Below are 27,770 nucleotides of genomic sequence, written 5' to 3'. Positions count from 1 at the left end.
CGAGTGTTGTCGGCCATGTATTTGTGTTCGCGTTAATTCTGTTGCCAGGTGAGGACCATCACTGGCAGACAATCAGAGGAGCCAGGCAACACGGAGGGGCGAGGTTAGGCCCGGATATGGGAAAATGCAGCTGAGGTTGGTTTTTTTTTTGTTTGTTTTTTTCCCCTTTCTCCCTGTATGGAGAAGAAAAAGCAAAGAAACACAAAACCCGTCTCAATGCAACCGTTACCCGGCCATTAGATCAGTTGCTTTACATCTTGATCACATCAGGATTTTAAATGTAAAAGCTTTGCAGCTCTGTCATAAATACATTCCCAGTAGGCTCAAAGCCAGACACCAAACACTGTCTTGATACGATCTGGCGAAAAGTAAATGCAGAATGAAATGTGAAGAGTTTGATGCCAACCAGTTGCTGACCACGACTTGCAGATGAAGACTGAGGCTAGTTTTCATAACAACATGACTTTCATTTTTGACATAAACGTCTTTTAAATATGACAAACAATACTCGAATTGGAACATTGAGGATCTAATGACATGATCTGTGATGACATGAGGATTTTTTTTATTTTTTATTTTAAATTTATCAATTTAACATTTCCATGTTTAGTATTTAAAGAATTTCAGATGGTTTAAGCAATATCAAACTTTTGGCTGCAAAACTATGTCTATTATTTATTCATCACTGATGTTGCTTCACTGCGGCCAGCAAGATAAGAATTTCATTGTACGGGAAAACACATTTCCAGACTGTGCACATGACAATAAACATTTTAAATCTCTTGAATCTCTTAAACACAAAAATACTATCACCCCCTCAAAGATCGAGTATATGTCCAGCTACAGCACAAACATAAGCATACTGCTTGGATGCTGCATAGTCCTTCTGGATATGGGTTTGAATAAAGAAGTCATTGCATGTAAGAGGAGTTGAAATGAAACATGTCACTTTAATAGTTTATTAAAAAACAAATGTGATCTTTAGGAGTCATAGGAAACATAGGAGAGAAAAATAACAACGGAGTCCAGTTAATGAACGCATATAGTTAAAAAGGTAAGACATGGTTACGATAAGAGATGAAGGAAACATACAATGCAACATAAATGGACGGCTAATGTTACAAGGTTCTTGTTTTAGATAAATTCTTCACATTATCTATTTAGTGTGTTCTTGCTGCTCCATGCAAACTTATCACTCGAGTTCATCCTAAACATGAGGTTTTATCGACTACAAAGTTATGAATTGACGCCTCTTTCCAACAGTGCTCCATTGGGACGAGCAGCACAGGACAGCGGGTCATCTTTGTTTGCGTCAGGTGACGTTTCTTTTTTTTTTTTAATTTTTGTAGCCATTAAGCAAGCAGCGCTAATGAGGGCCAGTTTTAAGTATCACCACTTCAATAGCATCAAAGCGGATGTGAAAGACAAGGAAATGACTTGGCGGGTGATTCACCACGTATTCATCACAAGATACACAGAATTTAAAAGGACTTTCAAAAAAGGGAGAGGAAAACTGCCTTTACCCTGCATTAGTTAACTATTTCAACATGACAGTTCATAACTCCTTTTTTGCACTGTGCAGCACTGGTCTTGACACCCCAAAGCCGCTTATGTGGTGACCGGGGTCACCATTTTTTAATTCCTTATCGCTCCCTCTCTAAACAGAATGCGGTACATCGAGTCGCATATACACACGATGTATGTAAAATAGCATCCTATAACACAATTGTACCATATGCATCTGACAAAATCTGCAAAAGGAAATGAAAACCGGCATAGAAATAAAGCCGTGAGCTGTACATATCGGACATAATAACATTGCAAGAAAAATGTACAGTGATGTCAAAAAAAAAATTAATCTTCTGAATATTAATTAAAATGTCTGCACTGCATTTGTAGTTCACCCGGAGATTTCAAACTGAAAAAGTTAGGTGCGAGATGAAATCCAGCTCGATGAATAATGATCTGTGTGAGTTGTTCTTTTTACCCACTTCCCCTTGAGTCACTTGTTTCAGTTAAAAATGCACCACAAAATTGGGGAAATACAAAAAAGAAAATTTATGAAAACACTACTTCGGTTTCAAATATTGGCAAAAGATTGGTTGTCCTGATGCACCTTTAAATATTTCACTAGTTTCAACTTGCGCTACAGTAGATGTGTGGAAGTGAAAATCTGTATTGCAGAACTACAGTATCTCAGCTATGATTGCATGAACGGTCACATTTTACAGTGTAGTACGGTCCTCCGGGTCCGTGTCCACTGGAACTTTATCCCCTGCTTCCCAGTCATTGTCTGTGCTATCTGTGCAATCTGGCAGCACTGCGGGACATTTGGAGAGCCAGCATCATTCTGTAAACTTGTGCATAAATGTCAATTTTGGCAACTTTATGCAAACAAGGGGTTGTAGCCGTGGCGAAACAGATCTCCAACTCGATTGAGATGGATCAAATTAGCCACTCGACGGCTTAGATTAACATCTCAGAGACACATTTAGGCGATATGGTATGATTGAAACTTAAGTGTTATGGTTTGAAATCTACAAATAGACAGTCTGCGATGTGTCAGTTCAATCCAGTAACACCAGAGAGTGCTACTCCTAGAATATGGGATGCTGTGTAACTCATGTCAAAAAAAAAAAAATGCCCCAGTGGACACGAACCGTTATAATGTAACCTGGTATTAAATACAGAAAAACAAGACAAAAGGCTGTCGTTTGTTAAATGTATCAGTCATCGATTGGAGAAAAAAAAGGCAAGATAGCATACAATTCAGACAGAACTGGTGACCTAGGAATGTGATAATACTTCATAAGCAAGGGTTAGAATACATAAAACAGAAAACATGTTGTAAGAAAAAGAAGAGACTTACAATGATATCTTGAGTTAATACTTTGCCCTTACTGAGCTTTTTTGGATGGAGAGCCCGAGTGTCGAGATATATTTTTTCTAAAGCATGCTTTACACTCAGCAATACTGTGACTCGACACATTGAAAAGTCATCACAAATTTAATGAGAACATCTGCAAATACATGTGAACTCTCTCGCACACACAGACACACACACACACACACGTTGCTGTTCCCCTTATCTACTGCTGAATCCAGAGTGACAGCAGCAACATTTCCCCTCTATTCTTCGGTCCAGGCTCCAGTTATCCCCTGCAGAGATGCCCTGGTCCACACCGACGTGGGCCTTTCTATGTGGGAAAGCAGATACCACAGCACTCCATACAGATTTCCAAGCAATCTGACGACTCGCAGCAGGCGTCCATGATGCCACAGTCCATGTCACAGGGGCAGTTGCAGTCATCGCCCATGTCCTCGGTGCAGCAGCAGCAGCAGCAAGCCTCGGATGTGCACGTGCCACATGAGGCCTGAGCCACCACCATGTTGCAAAGTGTCAGGAACTCGCAAAACAGGCAGGCCAAGATGCAGTGAACGCAGCAGTCTGGGTCCAACCAATCAGGGTGACAAGTTTTAAGGTGAAATCAATAGAAGCTCTTTAAATATCTTTCCAGAATTTCTGTTAAAGTACAAATATGTCAAATTTGACAGACACAAAATTAGTATGTGAGTGAGGCTGCATGCTTAGCATAAGGGTGAGGGCAAACTAGCCGGGGTGGCAAAAGAAAATAGGAGAAATTAAGAGAAATGGATTCCTGACCTGCAGTTTTGATTAACGGCCTGTTAAATAATTGTTGCATTATCATGCAAAACTGTGAGGGTGATCGCATTGAAAATGATTAGTGAAGTCCAAGAGTCTCTCCTGTCAAATAGGTAGATTAATGCTAACAATTCTCCAGCCACTGATTAACATTTAACCTCTTTAAACATTTTTTTTTTTTTAATGGCTGCTGAAAAGTTTCTGCTTGCGGCTTCAAAGAAATGAAGTTTCTCTTTGACTTACAAATGCGCGTATTAACCGCTGCCAACGGATTTATGGATGAAGTGGTTGGATGTTGCATTGAAATGCAGCGGCTAATGTTTTTTAAAACAAGAGAAAAAAACTAACCAGTTTCCATTCAGTTAAGAGTTTGAGAGTCACTGTTAGGAGCAAAAGTTAAAAGGAAATGACAATGAATCCAGTAATAACTGCAATCAAGGCATGTGCTCTATAATTTGTCTACGTATTTATAAATAGCTTTATATAACCGACACCAACAGATATGTTGTCATTCACTTTAAGTTGTTTGTGTTGCTCTTTTTAGAGTTGTCAAGCCAAGTTAAGTGTGATAAAACAAACAAAAACATGTTGAGTATTTACACCGGCTGTTGGGTCATTCGATCACGTCAAATATTCTTCAGCGAGCGCAATTTGTACACACACACACACATACACACACACGCACACACACTGCCAGCACTTGCCTGCCTTTTGAACCGAAGCAGCCACAGCACCGCTGCTTTGGAGTGTTAAAAAGACATGATGTGGGCGGATGCAAAAGAGGAAAAAAAAAAAAAGAAAAAAAAATAGCATTACAAACAGGGTACATTTGCATGACTTTCATCAGCCCATCTTGAGCTGTCAAAGAAGGCTGTTAAAGATCGAGTTTGAGGGGAAGGAGGAGAGCATAGAGGACAGCATGGGAAGGCGAGCGGAGGACCGCTGGATGCTCATGTTTGATTAATCAAAGTAGAGCAATTTTTTTTTTCTACTGCTATTTTGCCTTGCTTGGGGCTGACCAGGAACACTAGCTAACTGCAATAGAACCCCCGATAGAGGGGGCAACATGTTAACATGCAACTATGTCGGTGCCTGAATTTCAAATGCATCTTATTATCCTTACCTGAGGCCTTCACACTGGCACCGAGGGGAAATGTGTACGGAGGAATCTGTCACTATTGAACACACAGCTTGGATGGGGTAAAAGTGCCGCTGGACAGGTTACGGGTGTGATTTTGTTTGACACCGGCGCAAAAAAAACCAACTAATGCCAAACGTTGGCAACCGCTGTAGCGCCGTGCCACGCGAGTGCTTGAAAATGCCAGTGAGTGTGATCAACACTGCCCGGGCCACAGCTCTACGCACAAATCCTCAAAGTTCTGCTTACGAACTTTGAAGGACCCAGAGGGTACGGCCATGCCAGCATTCAGAATGTAACACTGTGAAAACGATAAAAACACAGAACATGAGCATTAAGTAGCAGCCGGGCATCTAAGCTATTCACTTGGATGTATAATTCAACACCAGCGATTAGTCTGAATCTTAGAGAAGCCAGCAAGGAAGAGGGGAAGGGGGGTGTGGGATCGTATACTGTACACAAGAGAGCTGGACACAAGGCACATCTCCATGAACACAGAGGCAGACGGACAGGCAGACAGAGACAGAGTGAAACCAACCAACAGACAGACAGAACAGCACACACTGACACCGCTGCTGTTTAATGTCAGCGGGTTGCGATGAAGCTCAGAATTCTTAAGGCCAAAAACAGCGTCCGGCCCCTCTGAGGAAATCGTTTGAGACATCTGGAAAGCTGACATGAAAAAAAAAAAAAAGGGGGGGGTAGAGACCGCTTGACACAAAACAAGCTGGAAGGGCCTCGGAGCATCAAGCTGTGCAAAATGTTCAAATTCAAAAAGAAAGAGAGAGAGAGCACAGATAGCCAGACTGACGAAGATAAAGAGGGATTGATCAGACAAAGGCTCTGAGAGGCACACATGGTTAAAAACCAAGAGCGTATTGGGCGGCACGCTGGAGGTCCGACATTCTCTTTAAGGCGCGTGTATTTAAAATGTGCGGAAAGGGGTTAAGCAAAAGAGAAAGTACGCACTCCACCTCTGCTCTTCATCTCTAAATAAGGGTTTAAGCAGCCTGATGATCTGAACTGATTACACAGTATTAAGCAAAACACCAGCTGGATGACAAGAGAGGAGACAACCCACCCATGAACAAAAGCAGCGTGGTAAATAACTCCACTGTGGAAGCTGTGGTGTTATCACAGATTGGCTACAGTGCAACAACATGTGCCAAGAAACACAAGGAGGAGCAGAATCCCCAGAGCTAGCTCCTGCTAGCTTATGCCTTTTAGTTCCTGTGTTCGGGGGCCTGTTTAGGAGGCTAATTTCACAGGCAAACAGATTATGTTAATCCATGTAAACATTCAAACACAACAGCTTGGCTCTTTCCAGGGGGAAATAAATAGTTGAGAGCAAGCATATTGATTCTGAGAGCTCGTGTCTGCAAACAAGCAACACAAAGCCATAATGAGACAGACTGTTGTTTCATTTTTTTTCCCCCCTTTCACCCTCTCTCTTCTGTTCTTTACCAATTAAGATGTTGAAAACATGACGTGCCTGGAATCTCCGGCGCATCCCACCTTTGTCTGTGAGATGCTGTTGATGCGCGAGCGTGTCTATTTGTTTGTTAACCTGCATTTTGATTTGATTCACATCTACCAAGCCGAACCGCCATCAAATAGACGCAACTAATTTTCTATTGGTTTTTAATCCAAGCAGGGGGAAAAAAAAAAAAAAAAAAAGAGATCTTTTATGAAGACAAGCCTGAAGTCTTTTTTTGGAATTTCAAACTGGAATTACTTTTAAATAAAAACATAAAGCAGACAGAACACAAGGGACCAAATAAGCATGCAATTATGGTTGGCCAATATGACAAATTACACTGTGCATCAAAATCTGACAAAGCCCAATTTGTCTTCTTTTGTTCCTGATTTGATGTTATTTTTTTAGCAAACCCTTTATTTAGTGGCTGATGATTTTCAGATATTCTAGTGATTTCTGTAATTATATATTAAATAGTTTACATTACATTTCTGAGCGTTCGCCGCGGTGACATGTCGGCCTGGGACCAAAAGTACTTTTTCCGACCGATGACAACTATGCAATATTCGCCAAATATCATCGCAGTACCAGTAGAACTGGCACCGACTTTGTACTTTCTAAAGCGTACTAATACCCCTATAAAGGGAACATACGCATGTCCACAAACACACACAGGGCCAGTGGGTACACTGGCAGGAGGAGGGATGCAATGAGGCCCTGCTAATGAGGGCGAGAGTAGTGCTGACGGGATACAGGGAGAGCCAGAAAGGGCCCGGAGAGGTGTGAGGGGCCCGGGGAAGGCTGGTCACGACTTTTAATAGGCACCCTGTGCTCTCAGACCTTGTTAGACGATCACACCTATCTCCCCATTGGAAAAGGACCAGCCAACTGTCTTCATTACTGGACTCACCTCTGCCTTGCACCTGACAAAGTGACAGTGTTCCTGCATGGCAAACAGACTCTGCTCGCTTGTTGTCAAAGAAAATAAAATCCACGGGAGCAGATAGAGATGTCATTTGCTTGACGGTACTGATAAATATACAAGCTGAGGCGCCCATCATTAAAAGGTGGGAAAGTGTATGAATTTATCATCGATATCAGATAAAAAGTTACGTTTTTTTTTTTTTTTTTTTTTTGTCTTTCCAAGGATTGCCGTACATTTTCAACTTGCAACTTGGTGATGGCTTCTTAATGGAATTCTCATTTTAAGTTGATGTTTTTTCCCAGCCACCACCGAACAGAAGATGAGTATAAAGATTTAGCTTGAAGTGGAAATAATACGAACCCTGAGTACTAAACTAGGACATTTTAAGATATATTGGGCAAGAGGCGTTTTAAAGCAGGTGTTTTTCCATATTGTATAGAGCCTTAGCAGTTAACAGAATCTGTATCAAACTCCAAACAAAAAATAGACAAACAAAAAATTGACAGAGATACCGTATTCAGTGAAGTTGGTCAACGATGGACACGAAACAATACATTGTTATGGAGGAACATGACACTGTGGGACAGACACAAACCCGATTTTAATATCATTTGACGTCATGCTATATTATTTCATTAACAGTTTATTTATCTTGTGGCGCAGGCCTTGTCTTTGGTTTGTTTTGGAGAGAAAAAAAACAGTTTGGCCATCAGCTCATTCACCACATTTGATTATTTATGAAGTCAATGTTTTTTTGTTTCCTGCGGTCTTCACTTTTTGTGCTCCTGCGATTAAAAAAAATGTAACGAGTAAACCTTTCCACGTGATTTCTCCGGTCGGAAATCAGAGATTATTTTCTAACAGAATCCCACTTCGGGCTGAACGGTCACCTCACCGATTGCAATATTTTGGAGCACGGAGGCATTCTACATCGGCATTTCTTTTAAAGTCACACATGGGAAACCGAGACGGCCTTAAGTGACAGCGGTAACGGCAAGCTAATGCAGAGAACCCCAAACGACATTTACCAATCCATGAGTTCAGGAGTAGGTTATCTTAATGCTATCTAATTTATGATCCGCAGTAGGTGGGATGCAGAAACAGAGGATATTAGTGGTTTAGTAGTTAGTAGTATTTAATGAGAACGTGAGCTGATGTGTGTGTAGGGTGGACAGGACACTCACCTTCTGGTAAAGGCGGTTTCTGTGATCCGGTGGAACTGCCTTTGCTGCGTCGACTGCTGTCACTGTTGACCGACAAGCTGGATCTCAACTTTTTCTGCATTCTCTGTGAGACCGGGGTAGGCGGCTGTTTCCTCGGCTGCTCGGTCGTCGCCGCCGTCGCCCCTTTTATGACGGGCCCCGGCCCTCCTGTGGCGCCCGTGCTTACGTTGTGACCGCAGGAGCATGTGCACGTTGTCCCGGGCGCGGCGATGCCGGGGTGGATTCCTTTACTGTTTCTCAGACCGGGCGTGCCAGTGCTGTCGTGACGAATGCCACTTTGGTCCTTGGCAGCGTCGCCGTTGTCAGGGTATGAGGGCTGAGACGCAGCCTGAGGTTGAGCTAGACAGAAACATGAAGGGAAAAGGATATCATTTTCACTCCTGTTTATTTAAGGTTTGGGTGTGTGGAGTCAGAACAATTACTTAAATTACAGAGAACATTTCCCATTTGGAGCAGAACATGTGATTCAACTCTCCTTCAATGTCATCCGTGCTGGATGTTTTTACAGCTCAAATATGTGCCTGCAAAACATCCTGAATATCAAAAGCATAAAACTAATGTTGAAAGTGGAAAAAAAAGAAAGAATCGGAAACCGAGTAAACTTGAGAATAATTCTACTTCATTGATTTATTGCAACGTCCATGTTGGTTCACCCATAAAAATCCAGATTACAGCTGGATGAAAGGGTATAATTAAGGCCAAATTTTGTGCTTTTGTGGAGGTGGATTCATTCAACTGGGTACCGAATAAGATCAGCACTCCATGGAGTGCCCCTCAAGTTTGAATAATTTATCAAGTATTTATGGCGGTGACGGAAAAAGTAGTAGATTCCTATTACCTTTATGGGGCTTAGCGTTTGAAAAAAAGCTGTAACTTTATTTAGACTGAAGGGAACTTTGTCAGCACTCTGTACACCTTGCATTTCGTGCACTTTATTCCCGTATAAAAATCACTTTGGCTTGTGATGTTCGGGGTCTTACAGAACTGAATACGGTAATGGAGACACACGAACCTCAGCTAAATCATTCTCAGCAAATCTTTTCCCCTTCCTTCTTGCAGGATATTGATCATATGGCAAACATTTCAACCCAGAATGACAGAAATACGCGGGGAAGATATAGGAATCTTTATGCAACAGGATCACAAAAGCCACTGCTGGAGGCAGGTAGTCATTTGTGAGAGCAGTACCTGGGTGAGTTAAGACAGTGCGAAAGAGTTTAATGGAGGAAAAAAAAAAAGAGATAGAAGACAGTCTGTGATAGTGTGCATATACAAAATAGCTGCTGTCTGCTACAGTAATGATCTCCCTTCCCCTGGAACCTCAGAGATGGCCCCAACTAGTCTCTCTAAGTGTGTGTGTGTGTGTGTGTGTGTATGTGTGTGTGTGTGTGACAGCCACCGAAAGTCAGGAGACAGCGACCTGTCTGATAAGAAAGAAGAAGAGGGATGTGAGTGAGTAAAGGATGTGGCATTTTACGGAGACGAACACCTGCACAATCAGCTCTACTGGGAGTTACTTCCACATTACCTTCCCACCACATCAGAGCTACTGTGCATTTGAACGCCCCGCCACAGCAGTTAACTAGACATTTTGTGAATAATTCATCTATATTTAAGGGGGTATGCGTGGAAATGTACCTGTGCTTTCTTTACATTTGACGCCATGTGCTTCCACCATAAACTTTGTATCGTTCCTAATTAAACAGATGTAAAAGCAGACATGAACAAAGGCGCCATCTCCCAGTGTAATGTTGTGGCACTGTCCGAAAAAAAATAAAAATCGACTAATTTTCCAAAATGGTTGCAAGCTTAAAACCCCAATATGATGTTGGTAATCCATTTCCATCTCTGCTTTTTTTCTGTCAGCTCACCAACAAGTGCAATTACAGTTAACAAGGGAGAGTGTGTGGGAATCAGGCCTCGTGCTTTTTAACAACACATCACCCTGGGAGAGGCCGGACATGACTGTGGATATAAAACAAAGCAATTAAATACAAACACTGGGTTTTTTTTCTTTTGCTTCCCCTCATCCAGGTTTCTGCATGCTGCTTCGATAAACAAATGTGGACTTTAGGGATCAGGATTTCATGCAATTTGAATTAGACAACTGGGTAGCTCGCAATGGAATTTATTATGGAGTGATTTAAGATGGGGTTGATGGATTTTCTCCTCCAAGAGACAAAAGACTTGCAGCCTATCCATGACAATGTGGGAAGAGACGGCTAACAAGGAGACGGAGTACTACATCTGTTGTGGTTCCTCAGCCTTACCCCCTCACAGCTGCAACTTGCTAAGTGCTTCAGTCCCTCTCCAACTGCAGCTTTTTCCCATCAGTCTTGTTTCAAGTTTGAGACCCATTATCATAAAGACTGCCAGGAATCCAGGCACATAGTATGGTTTTCTGCAGCAGAGACGTTCCCTCTTTCGCAAGCCCCGAATCTAGTTCTTACCGCAAAGACGTAATGTTTGATGACAATATCACGTTGGAATGATATTGGCCTACAACCGTCACTTGAATGTGCTTTGCTTTTTTTTCCTGCCCACGTCGGTTGAGTGGCCCGTCAAGTGTTCATCATGAAGGAATAAACCGGCTTGCAAAAACCTGACACCTCAACAGACTGTGACGTAGGTGCAACAATTCCAAGCGCTGATCTGGTCTAACAAGTCTGACCCACTGCGATGGTTCGTGACTTTCTGGAAACAAGATCATAATATAAATGACCACTTTAGTTTTTTTTTTTTTTTTACATATTCAGATTTTTTTAAATATTAATTTTGTCTATTTGGATGAAACTATCAATAACTAATTCTAAGGGGTTGACATTTGACTACCTACGCATTCTTGTGAGTATAGACTGTCTCTTTTCCTCACCTCAGTATAGCATAGATATGTTTAGTGAGTATTGTTTTGAACTGGATTCTTCTTTATCAAATTCCTTGCTGTCACCTGATTTGTTCAAGTTATTGGAAATAACATTTTTGAATCTAATATGATCAAAACTTAGTTGCCTTTCAGATAGCACAATCATTGGTGTGAGGGAGTTTTTGATGAGACGCCGCATTTTTTATTTTATTTTCTTAATGCAATGTTCATTTGCTTTCCAGGACTGGAATATGTTTCAAACGTTTTCCAGGAAGAGCACAAAGCCTGAAAAGCTGGTGACAGACGACAAACCCGGCTTAGTAGAATTTAGAATATTTAGGTTAACGCAAGCTGCGGCAAAGACCCAAGAGAAATTCAGTTAATTGGCAGAGCAATAGCCTTGAGGATATTATGTAATAACACAGACCCACCCAGGTTAAGGGAACTAATACGGACATAGACGACTAGAAGGCATGATTATACTTCATTTTGAGGGTGTCAACCTTTCAATGAACCAGAATCTATTGCATAAATTCCTGACTACATAAACACAGCAGGGCCCTAAAAAAGTCGGTACAGTGATGCCAGGCTCCAGAATATTCTTAATACAGTCTTTATTTTTATCCTGATGAACATGGTGACCAAGATGAATGGACACTGTGGAGTAACATTCATAATCATTGATCATGTTAATGATAATACTGTCAAAGATGGCAATGACAGACCTGAACAGTCATCATAAGACAAATGAAGGAATAATGAGAGGGCACCCAAATGTAAGCTGTGCTGGAATTATGTTATGCTGCTAATATGAGTGTACATGAACAGCAAACTTTGAGGGTATGCATAGAACAAAATATGATTTAAAGTCTGTTCATATATTCTCTCAACGCATGGTAGAGGATTGTCACTTCACTGGTTATTTCATACACCAGGAAACAGCCTGTATTAGAATTCAATAGTTCTGAGCTCCCTAAATTAGAAAATAAATCAATCAATCAGTTAAATGAGTTCTGGTGCTACCACAAGCTTGCACAGATGCCAAGGTGTTCAGAGATAACGGAGAGTACATAATCTGACAGGCTGCAATAAAATATTGTGTTTTATGGGAAGAAACCACACACACACACACACACACACACACACAGTCAAATGCACACAACCACACTTCAAATTGGACTTGTAACCACCCTATTTCTGGCACATCAACAACTGTTGAGAATGTACATTTGTAGTTGAATAAAACATGGTACTCCCCTACACACACTGTCACACACATCACAGGGGAAACTAGGGGGTGAGTGGTTCTTGACTGTCTAAGCAGCATCCCAATTTGGTCCTAGCTACTAGTAGCTGACAGGCTCAAATATCTGGGGAGCATTTTTAAAAGGCCAGTGTTTGATAGATTCATGAAGAACACACAAATATAATTGCCATTTGTCACTGAGTCTTCAGTGGCTGCGCCACACAGGGACTGAATGTGGTAGTGCCTGGAGAGCACTGGAGCTGCACCACAACTGTTGGGGGGTGGAGGTGGGGGGGGGGGGGGTCGCTCGGTATGCAAAACTGAGTATATAAACACCTCAGTTTTTGTCACAGAAAATAGGTCCTACCGGAGGGAGCTGGAAATTGCACCCAATAGACACAAGAAACAGGGGGAGTATGTATATGCACACACATATGTCAGGAGCCTACTCAAACACACATACACGCATGCATGCATACAGAGTGTAGACCTACCAGGAAGAAATATGCATGCATACATGCAGACGTGTCATTGGAATCTGAACTGTACAAACAAGAATTCTAAAATAGTCAAGAACATGAAAGTATAACACAGGGGTCAAAGGGGGCAATGTGAAGACTCATTTGCACATCACTATGTCGAGAGTTGCAGGTAAGGCAGGGAGCCAAACCGCACAACCACAAGCTCTGTGTTTCTAAAGCTCGGCCCTTTTTAATATTAATGCCCCCGAGATGGAGGGGAAGACAGAAGAGAGACAAAAGGTGTTTGCCGAGGCTTATTAGAATGCCCATCATAGAGAGCATGCAGTTACTCAACTGTCACATCATGTCAGCCAAATAAACATCACAACGCAGATCTTGTAATAAATCTCCTAATAGCCATAATTACAAAAAACAACGATCTTGCGATTTAAAAGGGAATGGAATATTACAGTGGAATTGGCATCGAAACTTTAGGTCTCATTTGACTAGGGACGGCGTGCCAGGTAATTTTGAAATGTTACTTCCACGAACACGACCGGTGTTTTGTTTATCTTTTGGACCGCATATTAGAGAAGCGTGTATATTTTCTGCTCGACTGCTCTTGTACCTGCATGATTGAAATGCTAATTTGTAAATGTGCAATGACCTAGCCAGAGTCCTCTTACGACCACAGCCACACCCCCTCCTCTCGCTGCCAAAACAGCCTGAGGTATCATCTCTCCTCCTAACAAATATCAGCGTATGGAACAGCCCCTGCCTTTCAATCCAAAGGGATATATTTTCTCATTAGAAATTATACATCTTCCCTGTTCATATTTATAGGCGCAAAACCAGGGGAATTATACCGTGGACTGTGAGGGACAGAGAAGGAAGGAAAATAGTCCAATGAATGTTATTACAAAGGGCTCTGATTGAAATTTTCCTTGAGCATATCAAAGTCCTGTTTACCATTTGACCTTGCAAACTCCGGGACAAGGACTTGCTTAAATGTCTGGAAGAACACAGTGAAGGGGAAAAAAAAGCAAATCTAAATATCACTCAAGACCTATCACAAACCTACATCTAAATCGTAAGGAAACTGGCATTTAAAACCTAATATCACCGTTAATCTTGCTCATTGCCCAACACAAATATTTATGACTTGTTCCGTTGAAAAAATGTCATCTTACATCACATTTCATTCCATAAAGTCAATCTGCATTTGAGTTAAGCTTAAAGCATAACGGACCACAGCCTGGGCAGCTGAATAGAATACAATGTTGTTTTTTCAAGCACATTACATATTTAATGATTACAAAACAGAGTCTAATGTGTAGAGAAGCAGTACTTTGTTTTATAAATGTTTTTTTTTTAAATATAGAATTAATAATCGTAGTCCCGGATCAGTTCAGAAACCGAAAATGCCAATCAAAAGTAAAATGTACACCTCTCCGTGAGTCTACTTGCAGTGTTTGAATATCAATGCTCGTGCAGTAGGATCAACATGTTTTCTGTTCTTTAGCATCAAGTATGAATGGCATCCCAGAGAAGCTAACTAAAAAGTCATTTTTTTCCTCATTCAATATAATAAACATCTGATTCCTGACATTAATATTATAGTGTGTATTTATACAAGATTTAAAAAAGGAAGATAATGGGAGCATAACAGCTGCTCAGGATAGTCAAATTATATGCCCTGACAGCAGACTACTCATCAACAAACGTGCCATGCTCTGAATGCGCAGGTGTTTTTTGCACCCAGCAACAAAACTCTATTAGCTGTCATCACCTGTCTGGGCAGATCTGAGATTGCACTCTCATTTAAGCCAAAAGCCCCCAATTTTGTCTGCTTTGACACACAGCCTTTATTTTATTTATATTCTTTATATTATATTCCTTTTTTTTTTTTTTTTTTTTTTGCAATATGCTATATTCTTCAGTGGTCATTTTTTTTTCCACCCTGTTTTAATTCGATCGGAGTTTTCTAAAATGCGGTTCTTCCAGCCAATCGAAAGGGAAGTGACACTTGAAGACTGTGCTTAATATTATTTCCAGTGCCACCCTAACTACAACCACCTCCTCCATCCAACAAAAGAGGACTGCGGGGATTTTCTAATTTTAAATTTTGCTGTTGATTGAGTGGAAGAAATACCCCCCTCAGACCGTGCTCTGCTTAATTACATTTTACAATAGCGGAGGCAACTTGAGAGACAAGAGGTTGACTTGATGACATGCACCCTGCACTGCAGGAGACTTTTTGAGGTGTGTGTGCTAGGAAGAGGTGGTGGGTGAGCGGGGGTCATCAATTAACCTTTGATTTCTAAGCGAAACATTTTTTTCTCGGCTTCATATGTCTGAACGCAATCTAAATCATTGAAATTCCCAATCCGATGCCATTTTCTCTTTCATGAATCATGTTGAGGAGAGGGCGCACTCGGCACATCCCCTTCACCTCCCACCCCCGAGCTCCAGCCACCGCTGTGTGGAATTTTGCATGGTGCTAATTTGACTGCAACTAAGATTGCAGAATGCAAGAAATCGCAAATGTGTTCAAAGTATGACCGCTTCTCTGCTCTGGAGAATAAATGGTACCTTCTACTGTCTCATCAATCATTTCTGAGCATAATTCATATGAGTGTGATTCTGTATTAAGCTTTGTCAAAAGCCTTTCATTCTCTTGTTTCCAGCCATGCAGGAAAAGAGAAAGAGTGTACTACGAAAGCCGCCGAAACTGGGACTGCAGTATCTTAAAAAAGCAGCACATCTTGCATGGATTTAGGCTTTACATGGCTTGCTACCACAATTTCAAGAAAGATCAATTATGACGTGACTCAGAGCAGGCCTCGGGGAGCTGCCAAGCTCCAAACTCCAAAAAGCATGCTCCACCCTCTCCGCACTGACGACTCAAAACAAAATGGGAGCAACAGAGCAGGAGTGAAGAGGAGAAGAGGGGAAGGGGGTGGGGGGGTATTTTCAGTTTCAGTTACATCGATGACTCAAATATTCCAGCAGCTTCAAAATCTCTTTACTAAAGTAGAAGTTCCACAGGAAACTCGCTTGTTTGAAATTCAACTGCAGGCGCGGAAACACGCACATGCGCACGGACGTACGCAGACATGACAAGCGAGAGACGCGCGCCGAAAGCAACCCCACACAGTACTTAAATAAAGCGTACATTCACTTGTCATATACCGTTATAGACACAATTGTTTTCAGGAGATGAGGAGCCAGTAAAGCGAGTCGACGACCTAAAAGCCAAAATATAGCAGAGGTCCATCTCTAGGTCTGAGAGAGGATAGACAGTCTATAAAAATACCCCCATACCCAGTTCCTTTATTTGCTCAGTATCAATCTCAGCATTAACCCTCTGCTAATAGGACAGCTGTGGGTCACCGCCTCACATCTTCGGGATGCCAATCAGGGCCTTAAGCTGAGAGATCAGCCATCGGGACAGGAGCGCTCGTCTGCCTCTGAGTGGCTTTTTAAACAGAGAGACGCCAATATCGATTTTCGCTCTAGCCTGAAAGAGAGGAGGCGGGTGGGAGGTGGATTCATCAAGCCTCTGCCTGTGTCGACTGCGGCTGCCTGGGTGTCCTGATGGGAGGTGTCCCCTGGTCCCCGGTCAAGCTCAACTGATCAGGGGGGCCTGACAGAATGACCTAGCAGGGAGGCGTTGAACCTGCAAACACGTCGGGGTCAAGGAGCTGGAAGCTAGAGGGGGTCAGGGCGCTGGCAGGGGCAACATCAGCAGAGATCTTAGTAATAGAAAAGGGTTTTAACCTTAATGTTGGAGCCAAAACCCTGTTAGAGGCCAAGTAATCCCCCTTGCGCTGCTTTCATTTGAACTGGATGATTTTTTTTTTCCTCCTTCTCTGTGAGGGGCTTCAGAAAAGCACTCACCTCGTCTTGTGTGCCATTGGTTATTGGAGGCAGTAAACACGGGATAAGCAGTCTACACATCTTATGAAGGCTAAACAGTCTCAAGGAATGAACCAAAATTGAAGAATAAATGTAAAAAAAAAAAACATGTACTAATTGGTTGAAGTCACTTAACACCATCTCCTTCAAAGCCTTGAGGCCTCGCTAGGTGATGCTTGACACAGTCAACAACTTTTACTTCAGTATGTCTGCAATTTGATAAAGTCTGATGTTCCCTCTTCATGGAGCGGTCTCATCAATTGGAAGAGTTTGGTTTTCCAAAATGCAAACTCGCAGACATGTGGGGAAAAAGTCCACAAAAACAAGCTTTTCTTGAGATAATCAAACAAGTGCTCGATCCAGCCTTCTTACTAATCTTCCATTAAAACACGAGACACAGATGCAATGGTAAGCACAACTGAGATTTTGGCCCAAAGCAACTGTCTTTAAGATAAGTGACAAGCGAGTGACTCAGAAAGTTGCAACTCTTGGAGAGCAGGTGAATACTGTCGGTTTCTGATTCTCCGATTGAATTTTCTTAAATGACCGTTGTTAATAGAAGGGAGCAAAAAAAAAAAAAAAAAAAAAAAGACATTGTGCATGTTTAGTTGATATATTTCTGGGGAGCACCGTTATGCTATTCTTACTTTTCTCCTCCACCTTCGATCAAGATCTTTAAAATTAAGGGGTACAAAATAAGGGACGTAGAGCAGTCACTGATTGCATGGGTCTGGAGCTGGAGTAATATTCCAGAAAAAGGTTTCTGATGATCCTTGGAACACATCACTGGTTTAGATTCCCAATAGGATATGTAGAATTGACTTGGACGGACTAAAAACTCTGAATATCAGCCTGTAAAATAAATATCTTTAAACCACAAGGAAAAACGTATTGTGAATCCTGAGAATGGCACTTCATTCAAGAAAATTCAAATGGACCTCACCGTTCCTCTTTTGGCATCAAAATTATGAAAATGTCCACTCTTGAGCAACTTCCCCCTCCTCCTGCTGACAATGATGATTTCCCCATTAATTCAGGCATTCACTGTGGACAACATCCTTTTTTTTTGGAACCCGGATATCGGCTCTATAGAAGTTACAAAGGCTCTACATGGTTCAAGATCATGTGAAGGTGGAGTGGGCAATTGTCTTTCACCAAGACTATTCTGAGTGAAAAAGAGGGTTTCCAAAGGAAGACAAAGAGCTTCCTGGCTCTCCTTTCAATTTTCCTAGTTCATTCATTCAGCTAACTAGAGGGCTACTGGCCTTTCCCTAATGTTATGGGCAAAACTAACCTCGCTTTGCCCCTCTTCCTTGACTACTTATAAAACATTATATTTGTCATTTCCTCTTTATCACCCAGGCATTTGGGCCTCTTTTACTTTTGCTGACGGATACATACCATTTGCTAAACCATTCTTGTGCAGTGCGTCTGTGAAGGTTCTCGGTAATCCAGGTCAACCTTGGGGTTGAGGCTGAGCAATGGTCTAATTTGAATATACCAGAAACTCCCCGTATTCTGTTTGAACCAAAGAAGCCTCTATGATGAGAGGAGAAATGTCTTCAAGGAAAGCAACTAAGTCCGGTTGCTGGAATTTGACGACGACTATCTTGTGCGGTATTGTTGATCGTTGTACACATTCACTGAGGCATCTGTTCTGCATTCTCCTAACTTCACACTGGCAACTTTTTCCCTCCCTAATGATGGTAGTCGGTCACATAAACTAGCAATGTACTGAATGCCTGATAAATTGTGCTAGTGTACGTTTACTTCTCAACGTGGTTCCTCCATTTAACCCAAAACATAGCCTTCCAAACCTTTTTTTTTGGCCTGAAAGATTTCAGACATTGCTTATTGGTCATTATAAACACTGGCTGTACATGTACATTCAACTAATTTGTTTGAAGGTACATTCGGAGGGCAACTCTGCATTCCATCTATTTTCTGCAATGACAAATATTACAATCCTCCAACAGAATCAAAATCCATATATCTAGATTTAAATTAAACACACTGCAGTTCTTGAAATGTACTATGCATATCTAATCATTTGGCTGGATTGCTAAAAAAAAAAAAAAATTAACAGTGAATAGGCTCGGGCACTTCGGGTAAAATATGCTAATTAACACACTTGAAATTTCCCATATGAAATCTATCTGCACCAAGACAATGAGAAAATAATTACAACAGAGGTAGAATTACAATGGCCATTTTAATCAACCCCTACACTAGCATTTCACCCTATTTATACAGTTTTTGATTCCATGACCCACTGGCAAGTAATCACTTGAAAATAACGGTCTAGTTTATAACAGGTCTAGGCTTCAGACACATTATTTCTGCAAAGACAGAGCTCAGAGGATCACAATAGAGATATGAGTCTTGCATAACAACAATCAGCATGCAGTTCCTATAGCAAGAAGGAAAAAAATGGAGATGAGAAAAAACTGGCATGAGGTTAAAAAGTCTTAAACTATTTAAGCAACTCTGGAATATACATGAGGCAAGTGTGACAGCTTGAGAATGCTGATTCAGTAGATGCTCATCAAACTATTTCAAAGCAGTTGATCCCCTTTCATTATTTTTTTTTTTCAAGTGGAAAAGTGGCTGATACAGAAACACATATTCAATCAGATGTAAATAAAGTTTCAAGGAATTTTCAAGGAATCATTTCCGTATGCAAGTCTGTAACCCCTCTATTAACGAATCCCTTTCCCTGCATTTATTGGGGGGGAGTCACAAATTTACTTTGAAGAAAGGTCAATTTTGCACACAGGTAATAACCTTGAGGCTGCGCTACTAAAGAGCCCAATCAGTGATTCACACAAAGGCTGGACTAATGTCTTCCTTTAAAACTGAGAGTCATGTTATTTGACATTCCTTTCTTACTACAGTATTTCCCAGAGATAAAAAAAAAGAAAAAAAAGACTCGTTCTCCAGCAGCTAGTAAGGTCATCTTTATCAACCGCAGAGGCATTAAAAAAGAATTTGACAATCCAGTGAATAATGTGACGATTAAACTCCTAAAACTGGCGCTTGGTGGTAGCAATTTATTTCGAGAAAAGCTGGAGAGCCAATGCCCTGTTTGCTGGAGATATCAGCTGCTTGAAAAAACCCGGACGGTCTCTTGAGGAATGTCTGTCTCTCCCCCAAGATTCTCCTCCTCCTCCCTGCCGGATGGTGAAGGCATTGAGAAACTGTTGACTGGCTACAGCCCCGTGGGAGAGGCTAATTTTTTTTTGGCCTTTTTGTCTATAGATAACAAAGCTGTAGAAAATCACAACAGCAATGAAGCAACTTTATATCTTACATGTGTATTTCTGAAAATTCAACTACAAACCAATCACTAACATTTTCAGGTCGCACAAACTGCCTGATGATTTCTTTTTGTAGTTACGTGGTGAGGTCCAGTTACTTCTGCAGCGGTCTCAAGTGAATACATATCATGCTCCACAAAGAACAGTTTTAATCTGTAACCAAACAGCTGCCATATTTACTTTCCTGTTTTAAGAGAACTGACTGCTTAAAAAGAAATCCTGTCAAAACAATGATTTCATTACTGACACATGATCTGTGTTGTTATTACAACACAATGGTCTTCCTCTTGCTTTGAAAAGTCACCGTCCGCAAACTACAACCGAGCCTTAAATCCAACAGGGATGCGGGGGCTCGGGCCAGGATGTAGCCGGGCAGATGATTTCTTATTGATTTCCTGTTTCTGCGGAGAAGAGGGCTCTCAATTACCCCTGCTAGCAAGAGCGTGATTGGTCCGACTCAAAACACAAATCCAGGGAGCGAGTGTTGAGGACAAAATAGGTTAATGTAAGTCCCGCCCAACGGGAGGACTTCCAAGTGACTTCACCACAAACTTCAATGAAACCACGGTGGCGCGAATTTGGGGCTCGGTCTTCATTTGACATGACAATCCTTTGTTTCAGTAAAACTCACAAGAGAAGAAGCACATGTTCTTCCACGAAAAAAGTCCCTTCCTAGGCAATCTGTATGTGTGTGTGTGTGTGTGTGTGTGTGTGTGTGTGTGCGCGTGTGTGAACGAAACACGTCTGGATGTTTGGGGGGTGGAGGGGCAACATCAATTACAACGCAAAACTGTTGTCACAGGGGTTTATCTGTTGAGATGAAAGAAAAGCATGCCTCCCTGAAGTAGTGCAATACTCCAAACACCTGCCAAGCTAGGAAGACCTCTTGACAGAAAATCTTTTTTTTTTTTTGCTACCAAATCTCTTTCCCCTCACCGCTTCAGTAAACAAGCCACCGGCAACTCATTAAACTTAATACCAAAAAAAGGCAGGAAAAGGCGCCCTGGAAAAGTTAACAACTTAGAAACAAAAGAAGAGTTGTGTCAAATGCAAACACAATCCTCATTACGGCTGAGCGCGGAGATGGATGGAAGCAATCAGCGGCGATTAGCCTTTCCTGACATGACTTACTCGTCTTCACAGACAAAAAGAAAAACACACACGCACACACACACACACAATGCTGCTTCTTTTTTTTTTTAACCCACAATCAGTCGATTATTATCGAATGAAATTATTTTAGTGATTGAGACTTCAGCTAGGCTCAGGCTACAATACCACACAATTCCAAGGAATGATGACTGAAAAAAAAAATAATAATTATTCTACTGCTTGAATTACTGTTAACATGGCAAAATAAAATGACCCATAATGAAATCAGAGCAAAATGTTGTCCTTATCTTATGGACGACGAAAAACATTTATTGTGATTGTAGTGACATCACAGCAGAGTATATGATAAGGAGAATTTTTAAACTTATGACTATTTGTGTAAATGCCCATGTAATATAAGTCATATATGTTCTGAATGGGGTGCCTTGCTCATCTGCTTGTGTTTGTGACGAGGGGCAAACTTGTTCAAGCTGTTTCCTCCTTTTGCAGAAACTATGAGGAGTCATACAATGGGATATCCATTCTCAGGGTAATTTCCCAGGATTATTTTTAAATGAATGTGAATGTGCAATGCACACATGCACGCATGATGGCGTCTGCTTAGTTTCACTATAAAATAAAAAAAAAAATCAAAACAACACCAGTATAAAATAACCAACTAACTGTTCAATAAAAATGCTTTCCTTTATATTTGATAATATTGACAGCTGTGTTTGATTCAGTTTATTATTTGTGCATTTTGAAATGTTACCTTACAAAAGGTGGATTCCTGCAGCCCAAGACTTGGGCTAATGCTTTGCAATTGGTTGTTGTTTAGGGTGGTTCGCCTGAGCGTGTTTTCTCTAATGCAATAAGTACCTGAATACACGAGCCTGGATACAATGTTCTAAAAATTAATAGTAATATCATGGGTATTTGCCAAATATCAACTTCAAAACTTCAAAAGTCTCGCTTTTCATTTTCTGCACTTGAATTAAAGGTTCAGGAATGTGCAAAGGCCTTTATTTCCCTGTTTACGTGCATTTAAAAATCATGCCTGCACAATCCTGACTGAGAATTCAGTGTGACGGGAAGAACATGTTGCCAGATCTCCTGGGGGTGCCTCACTCAAAAAAAATGATGTGTTGTCAGGTCTGACTCGGCTGTGTTGCCGAGGGGGAGCTCGGTCTCAAAGCTAATTTTCTCCTGATTTGTCTGTTGTGAAGGAATTTTCCTAAAAAACGACTTGAGCTTTTGCTAATTGTTAATTAGTTCAAGCAGTGTACTGTCCTCTCCTGCGGCTGTGAGGAGGCACCGAGCCCTCTGCCTCAATCTTTGGCCAGGGAAAAATCACGACACTGGCACCTCTTTCACACCAGTGACAACAAAAATCAGCTTCAATGCAATGCAGTACCTTTGTTTTTAAGATTCAAAATCCTGACATGTTTCTATGTGAATCAAAATGTGTGTGATGCGGATCAGTTCTTCCGAACTTCATAAACAATAGATTGAGGAAGAGAATCTTCTGTTGGCATTTTACGAAAAAACCTGGCAACACAAGCGGCCAAATTGATGCATTTCTACCGACGTGCTACTTGTCTTGCTATTAAACAAGGTTGAGCTGCCCTCAGCTTTTTTTCCCAGTAACACAAAAAAAAGACACCTACAGGACGCACAGTATCCAGAGCAACATGACCATATTGCAGAAAGCTTGGGTGACATTCTGTTAGGTCATCTGAACACAGTGTCAGACAAATACAGTGAACAAAATCAGCTCGTAATATTCCAATGTGAAAAAGGGACGGAAACATGAAAAGTGGGGTTCATTGCGCAGATATGATGCAAATGTAATTGTAGCTTGCAAGACAGTTGGAGAAAAAACAAGCATATAATTACTGCTGACCTGTAACAGAGGTATCCAGAGTTTCAAATGAACATACAGGGGGGAAAATGGCTATAAATAAACTACAAAAGGGATAATCTATTCTAAAAGCAACCCATGTTCTTTCTTTGAGATGTTGGTCTAACATATAAAAAGATGCAGACACCAGATACAAGGGTTCTCCAGTTGCTACATGTTTTTGGACAGAATAAAACTATCACAGCTATGTTGCAATAACAATGTGAAGGTGGTGGGAGCCAGACCACAGGCAGGATTTCTTCACTTCCAGAAGAGTCGGGGATGGAAAGAAAAACTAAATGGAGCAAGCCAAGTTTTTAGTTATGATGGTGGAACGACAGAACAGGTATTTTACAACTCAGCCAGTGCCATATTGCTATTATTCTAGTTTGAAACGCTGAAGCTAATATTGCAGTTGGCCAACTCACCCTGCCTCATATCTGAAGAGTGCAAGAGTCAGGACAAGCTTTCTTGATAACCAAAGCAGGTTTGTAGGAAAAAAAAAAAAAGAAAAAAAAAAAAGGTCAACTATTTAAAAGTTGGATCGTGGTTTGAAACCTACTCTAGTTTGGATGAAAAAAATTGGTTGCTCCAAACAGAGTATGTTCATCAGTTTCCCATGCTCCAGTTGAAAAGGCTTATTGTCATTTATTATTAAATACAACACCAAGACGTCCTGCTTTTCATCCACGTTTCCCCCAGTTGTTAAAACTTACTTCTTACAGGCTCGCAATAATTGGACTTCTCCTGGGTCACGTGACTTTGTCCTTCAGCGGCAGGTTTCCGGGGAGACTCTGCGTTTTCCGACGATTCCGTCTCACCAGCATCTGAGGTAACAAGCATTTTCACATTACACACGGCTGAAGGCGGATGACCTGTTGCACACACACCTCGACAACAAAATGTTCTCGAGTCTTAACTCATCGAGGGGGTCGTTTCATTTAACGTGATCCTATTATGAGCTCAACCGCTCAAAATGAACACGAGTTATAGCTGTTCCTGGGAAAACAGATGTAAACTTTTTTCACCCCAAGATCAGCCATTGCGGACAAAGTATCAGGGACAGCTGGATGAGCCAGAGGGGCAGAGGTTCGGCCTATTTTTGCCAGAAAAAACAAGGGCTGCTGGCAAACGGCTGCACAACATGGTGGGGCGGTTCAGGTAAAGGCCTTGCCAGAGCTCTGGATCTCATTTTCTCTCCTCCTGCTCCCGGGTGTGCTCTACCTGCCAAGCTTCTTTTTACTGCCATAAAGACAGCATTCATCTAAATTGGAAAAAACATGTCGGCACAAACTCGGCGCCCGATAGCTGTGCAAAAACATGAAAGACAGTTGCAAACCATCTCTCTAATCCCTGTTCTTTGGTTTCTTGTCTTCGGGACACTGCACTCATCGCACACTGGCGCTTTGTTCGGTAAATAAACCTTCCACAATGACTTTATAGACTGGATTGGTGCCAGATGTGCGCTCGCAGCCTCGCTTTTCTCATAGCCTGAAAGTTTTTCCAAAACATGCTGTATCTCGAACCGCAGTTGCCGCGATGCATGCAAAGAAAACAAGAGCAAGGAATGATTTGGCGAAAATTGAACAACCACTTCCAGCTAAGCCGGACGTATTGATGAGTTTCTTCCAGTGCCGTGTTTGTAAGCAGTGACGGATGGTATAGACGAACGGACGGGCGCAGGCCGGCGGCCCAAGATAGATATGGCAGCAATTGAGTAACCCACACTTCCGTGTGATGTATCGCAATATTTAGTGATCACAGTTAGCAATAAATCGGGCTATTCTCAGTACATCCACAGTCCCCTGAGAGGGAAAATCCAGTCTTAACTGCGCGTGCCTTTGAAGGGTCCAGCGAAAATCCAATCGCAATCCAGCAGCCCCAGTGATTGCTTACTTTGTCCTACTTTGCTATTTTTTGACAGTGCCATAATGATGCTTGGTATAAATAGGGCTGTTCATTGCTTGTTTGAAGAAAAATGAAAAGCGGGTGTGTGTAGAGGGGGAAGGAGGGGGTAAGCTTATTTTACATGTGATAATCTTAGGGGTAACTAGAAACTTAATTAAAAACTATAATTGGCTGTGGTTACCGTTAACGGTCACCAGGGCATTTCCTTAAGACTTTATTGAGGGGGGAAAAAGCAAAAACATTATCAAGGCTTAATTCTGCAGCGCCGTTACTAATGTACACTGAAAGAAAAAAAAAAAAAAAAAAAATCACATGAATATAATTTCAGACTCTGATATTATCCCAAACAAAGAGACGGGGGCTGGTAGGGGCCGGAGATTGTTCCTGGCTCGCACGCCGCTTTCACCTCCGCCGAAGGAGGTCACGTTTGTTTTCTGCATCTTTTCATAAAGCCATCGCTCTCCAACAAAGCGTGGCGTACCGTATTCACTTCCCGAACTCATTTCCCCAACATCGAAACTGTTGCTGCTCTATTTGGGTAATGTCAGAGAAGAAGGAGGTGGACACGGACACACACACACACACACGCACACGCACACACACTCCATAAACATTCATATACATGCACAGCCTGCCACAAGGCTTTTCTCTGTGTGTTTGCCAGCAAGTTTATATTTTTGATTTTTATTTGCAGTGTGGTTTGCTTTAAGAATAAGTTAGTTAGTTCGAGGGGCCCCCCTTCATTCCCCCTTTGGAGCCCCACTGTGATAACCTGAGGGTCACATCCATTTCCATCCCACTGCTGATGGTGTCCTGCGTGTCCTTACCGTGCGTGGCTGCCAACAGGGGACTGGTCTCTGGTCGAGGGCCCCCGTCCTGCCCTGCCGGCCCATCCGGAGGAGGGACGGTCTCCTTGGACATCAGACAAGTCTTCTCGGCGGGTCACAGGCAGGAAGCGGGCTCTCCTCACTCCTCGGCGCTGAGAAAAACAACGGCTCACCGTCATCGTCGGCCCCGGTGGAAGAACACCCCCGGGGGCCGCCGCGGCTCGGCGCTCCGCCCGGACCAAGTTCACGGGTTGGGAGCCGGTTTACACAGAGAAAGTTACAGAAGTTTCCCTTCTTTTGACTTCTACATGAAGTTAAGGGGGGGTCGATGTTCGCCTCCCATATTCCTCTCCGTTTGACGGCCCGCGTCGGAGATTTTCAGCCGCGGAGGAGTCAATGTTTAGGGGGGGAAGGAAGCACCACTTACCTTTCAAACATGTCGACAACCTCGGTTCAAATCTGACGTATCCTCATCCTTCCTTCCTCCCGGAGCAGAGGGGAGGGGTGACCAGAGCGAAGTTAAAGTAGTAAAACGTTGAAAAACAAAGTAAGGGAAAAAAAATAAACAAAAGTTCCCGGCGAGTTATCTCGTGTTCGACGCTGTCAACGTCCGTTTTTCGCGGCTGCTCTTCATGTCCAGTAGTTTAAGTGGCGCAACTTTTTTGGAGGACGGCGGTGTCTGGGCTGTGTCGTCACTTCCGGATTCCTCCAGTGCCAGCAGCCACTCCGCGTGCGCGCCTTTGCTCGTGTGAACCCTCCCTGAACATGTGTGCCCAGGAACGGCTGCGAGGAATAAAATAAAATAAAATAAAATAAAATAAAATAAAATAAAATAAAATCACTGATCCCAATAGGGGAAGTTCCTTTGTCACAGCAGTGAAACAATTACAATGTCAAACAAATAAATAAATAAATGAAATAACCTCCAGATGCTAGGAATAAAATAAAATAAAATTAAATTAAATTAACTTTTCTGATCCCCATAGGAGAAATTCCTTTGTCACAGCAGTGTAACAATCACAATGTCAAATAAATGAATAAACAAATAAATAAATAAATAAAATAACCTCCCTGAAGATGTGTGTTCAGGTACAGATGCTAGGAATAAAATAAAATAAAATAAAATAAAATAAAATAAACTTTATTGATCTCCATAGGGAATCCTTTGTCACAGCAGTGTAACAGTTACAATGTCAAATAAATAAATAAACGAATTAATTAAAAAAAACTCCCTGAACATGTGTGTCCAGGTATGGTTGCTAGGAATAAAATAAGATAAAATAAACTTTATTGATCCCCATTTGATCCCCATAGGGGGAAATTCCTTTGTCACAGCAGCGTAACAGTTACAATGTCAAATAAATAAATAAAATAAAATGAAAAAAAAAAAACTTCCCTGAACATGTTTGCCCGGGAATGGCTGCTGGGAATAAAATAAAATGAAACAAGGTAAGATAAGATAAGATAAGATAAGATAAGATAAGATAAGATAAGATAAGATAAGATAAGATAAGATAAGATAAGATAAGATAAGATAAGATAAGATAAACTTTATTGATCCCCATAGAGGAAATATCTTTGGTCACAGCAAGGTAACAGTTATAACAAACAGCTGCTGGGAATAAAATAAAACAAAATAAAATCAAATCAATTAAAATAAACATGCCGTTACTTTCATGCTTCAGAGAGGTACCTCCTCTACAACCCCTACTGCTGCTTCTTCCCCTGCTGCAAACAATAGCAACAATAATAATAAATCATTCATTAAACCATTCATACAATTCAGTCATCCATCCATCCATCCATCCATC

General features: G+C 41.6%; 1 protein-coding gene across 1 annotated transcript; it reads right to left on the bottom strand.

Moving 5' to 3' along the window:
- Positions 1-932: 932 nt before the first annotated feature.
- On the bottom strand, positions 933-26,626 carry mdfic (MyoD family inhibitor domain containing). The gene is made up of 5 exons (XM_086147087.1): positions 26,387-26,626; positions 25,960-26,111; positions 23,941-24,051; positions 8,389-8,766; positions 933-3,448 (listed from the first exon to the last, which is right to left on the bottom strand). Exons 2-5 carry the CDS (start codon positions 26,051-26,053, stop codon positions 3,198-3,200), a joined length of 834 nt encoding a protein of 277 aa, XP_086003213.1. The 5' UTR covers positions 26,054-26,111; positions 26,387-26,626; the 3' UTR covers positions 933-3,197.
- Between the last annotated feature and the right edge of the window lie 1,144 nt (positions 26,627-27,770).

This window comes from Fistularia commersonii, chromosome 5 (assembly GCF_037954325.1).
Source record: "Fistularia commersonii isolate RoL2024-O1a breed Wild chromosome 5, RoL_Fcom_v1.0, whole genome shotgun sequence".
In the NCBI taxonomy this organism is placed as follows: Eukaryota; Metazoa; Chordata; class Actinopteri; order Syngnathiformes; family Fistulariidae; genus Fistularia; species Fistularia commersonii.
Note: the sequence above shows the minus strand (reverse complement) of the source record. Positions and strands in the feature narration are given on the sequence as shown.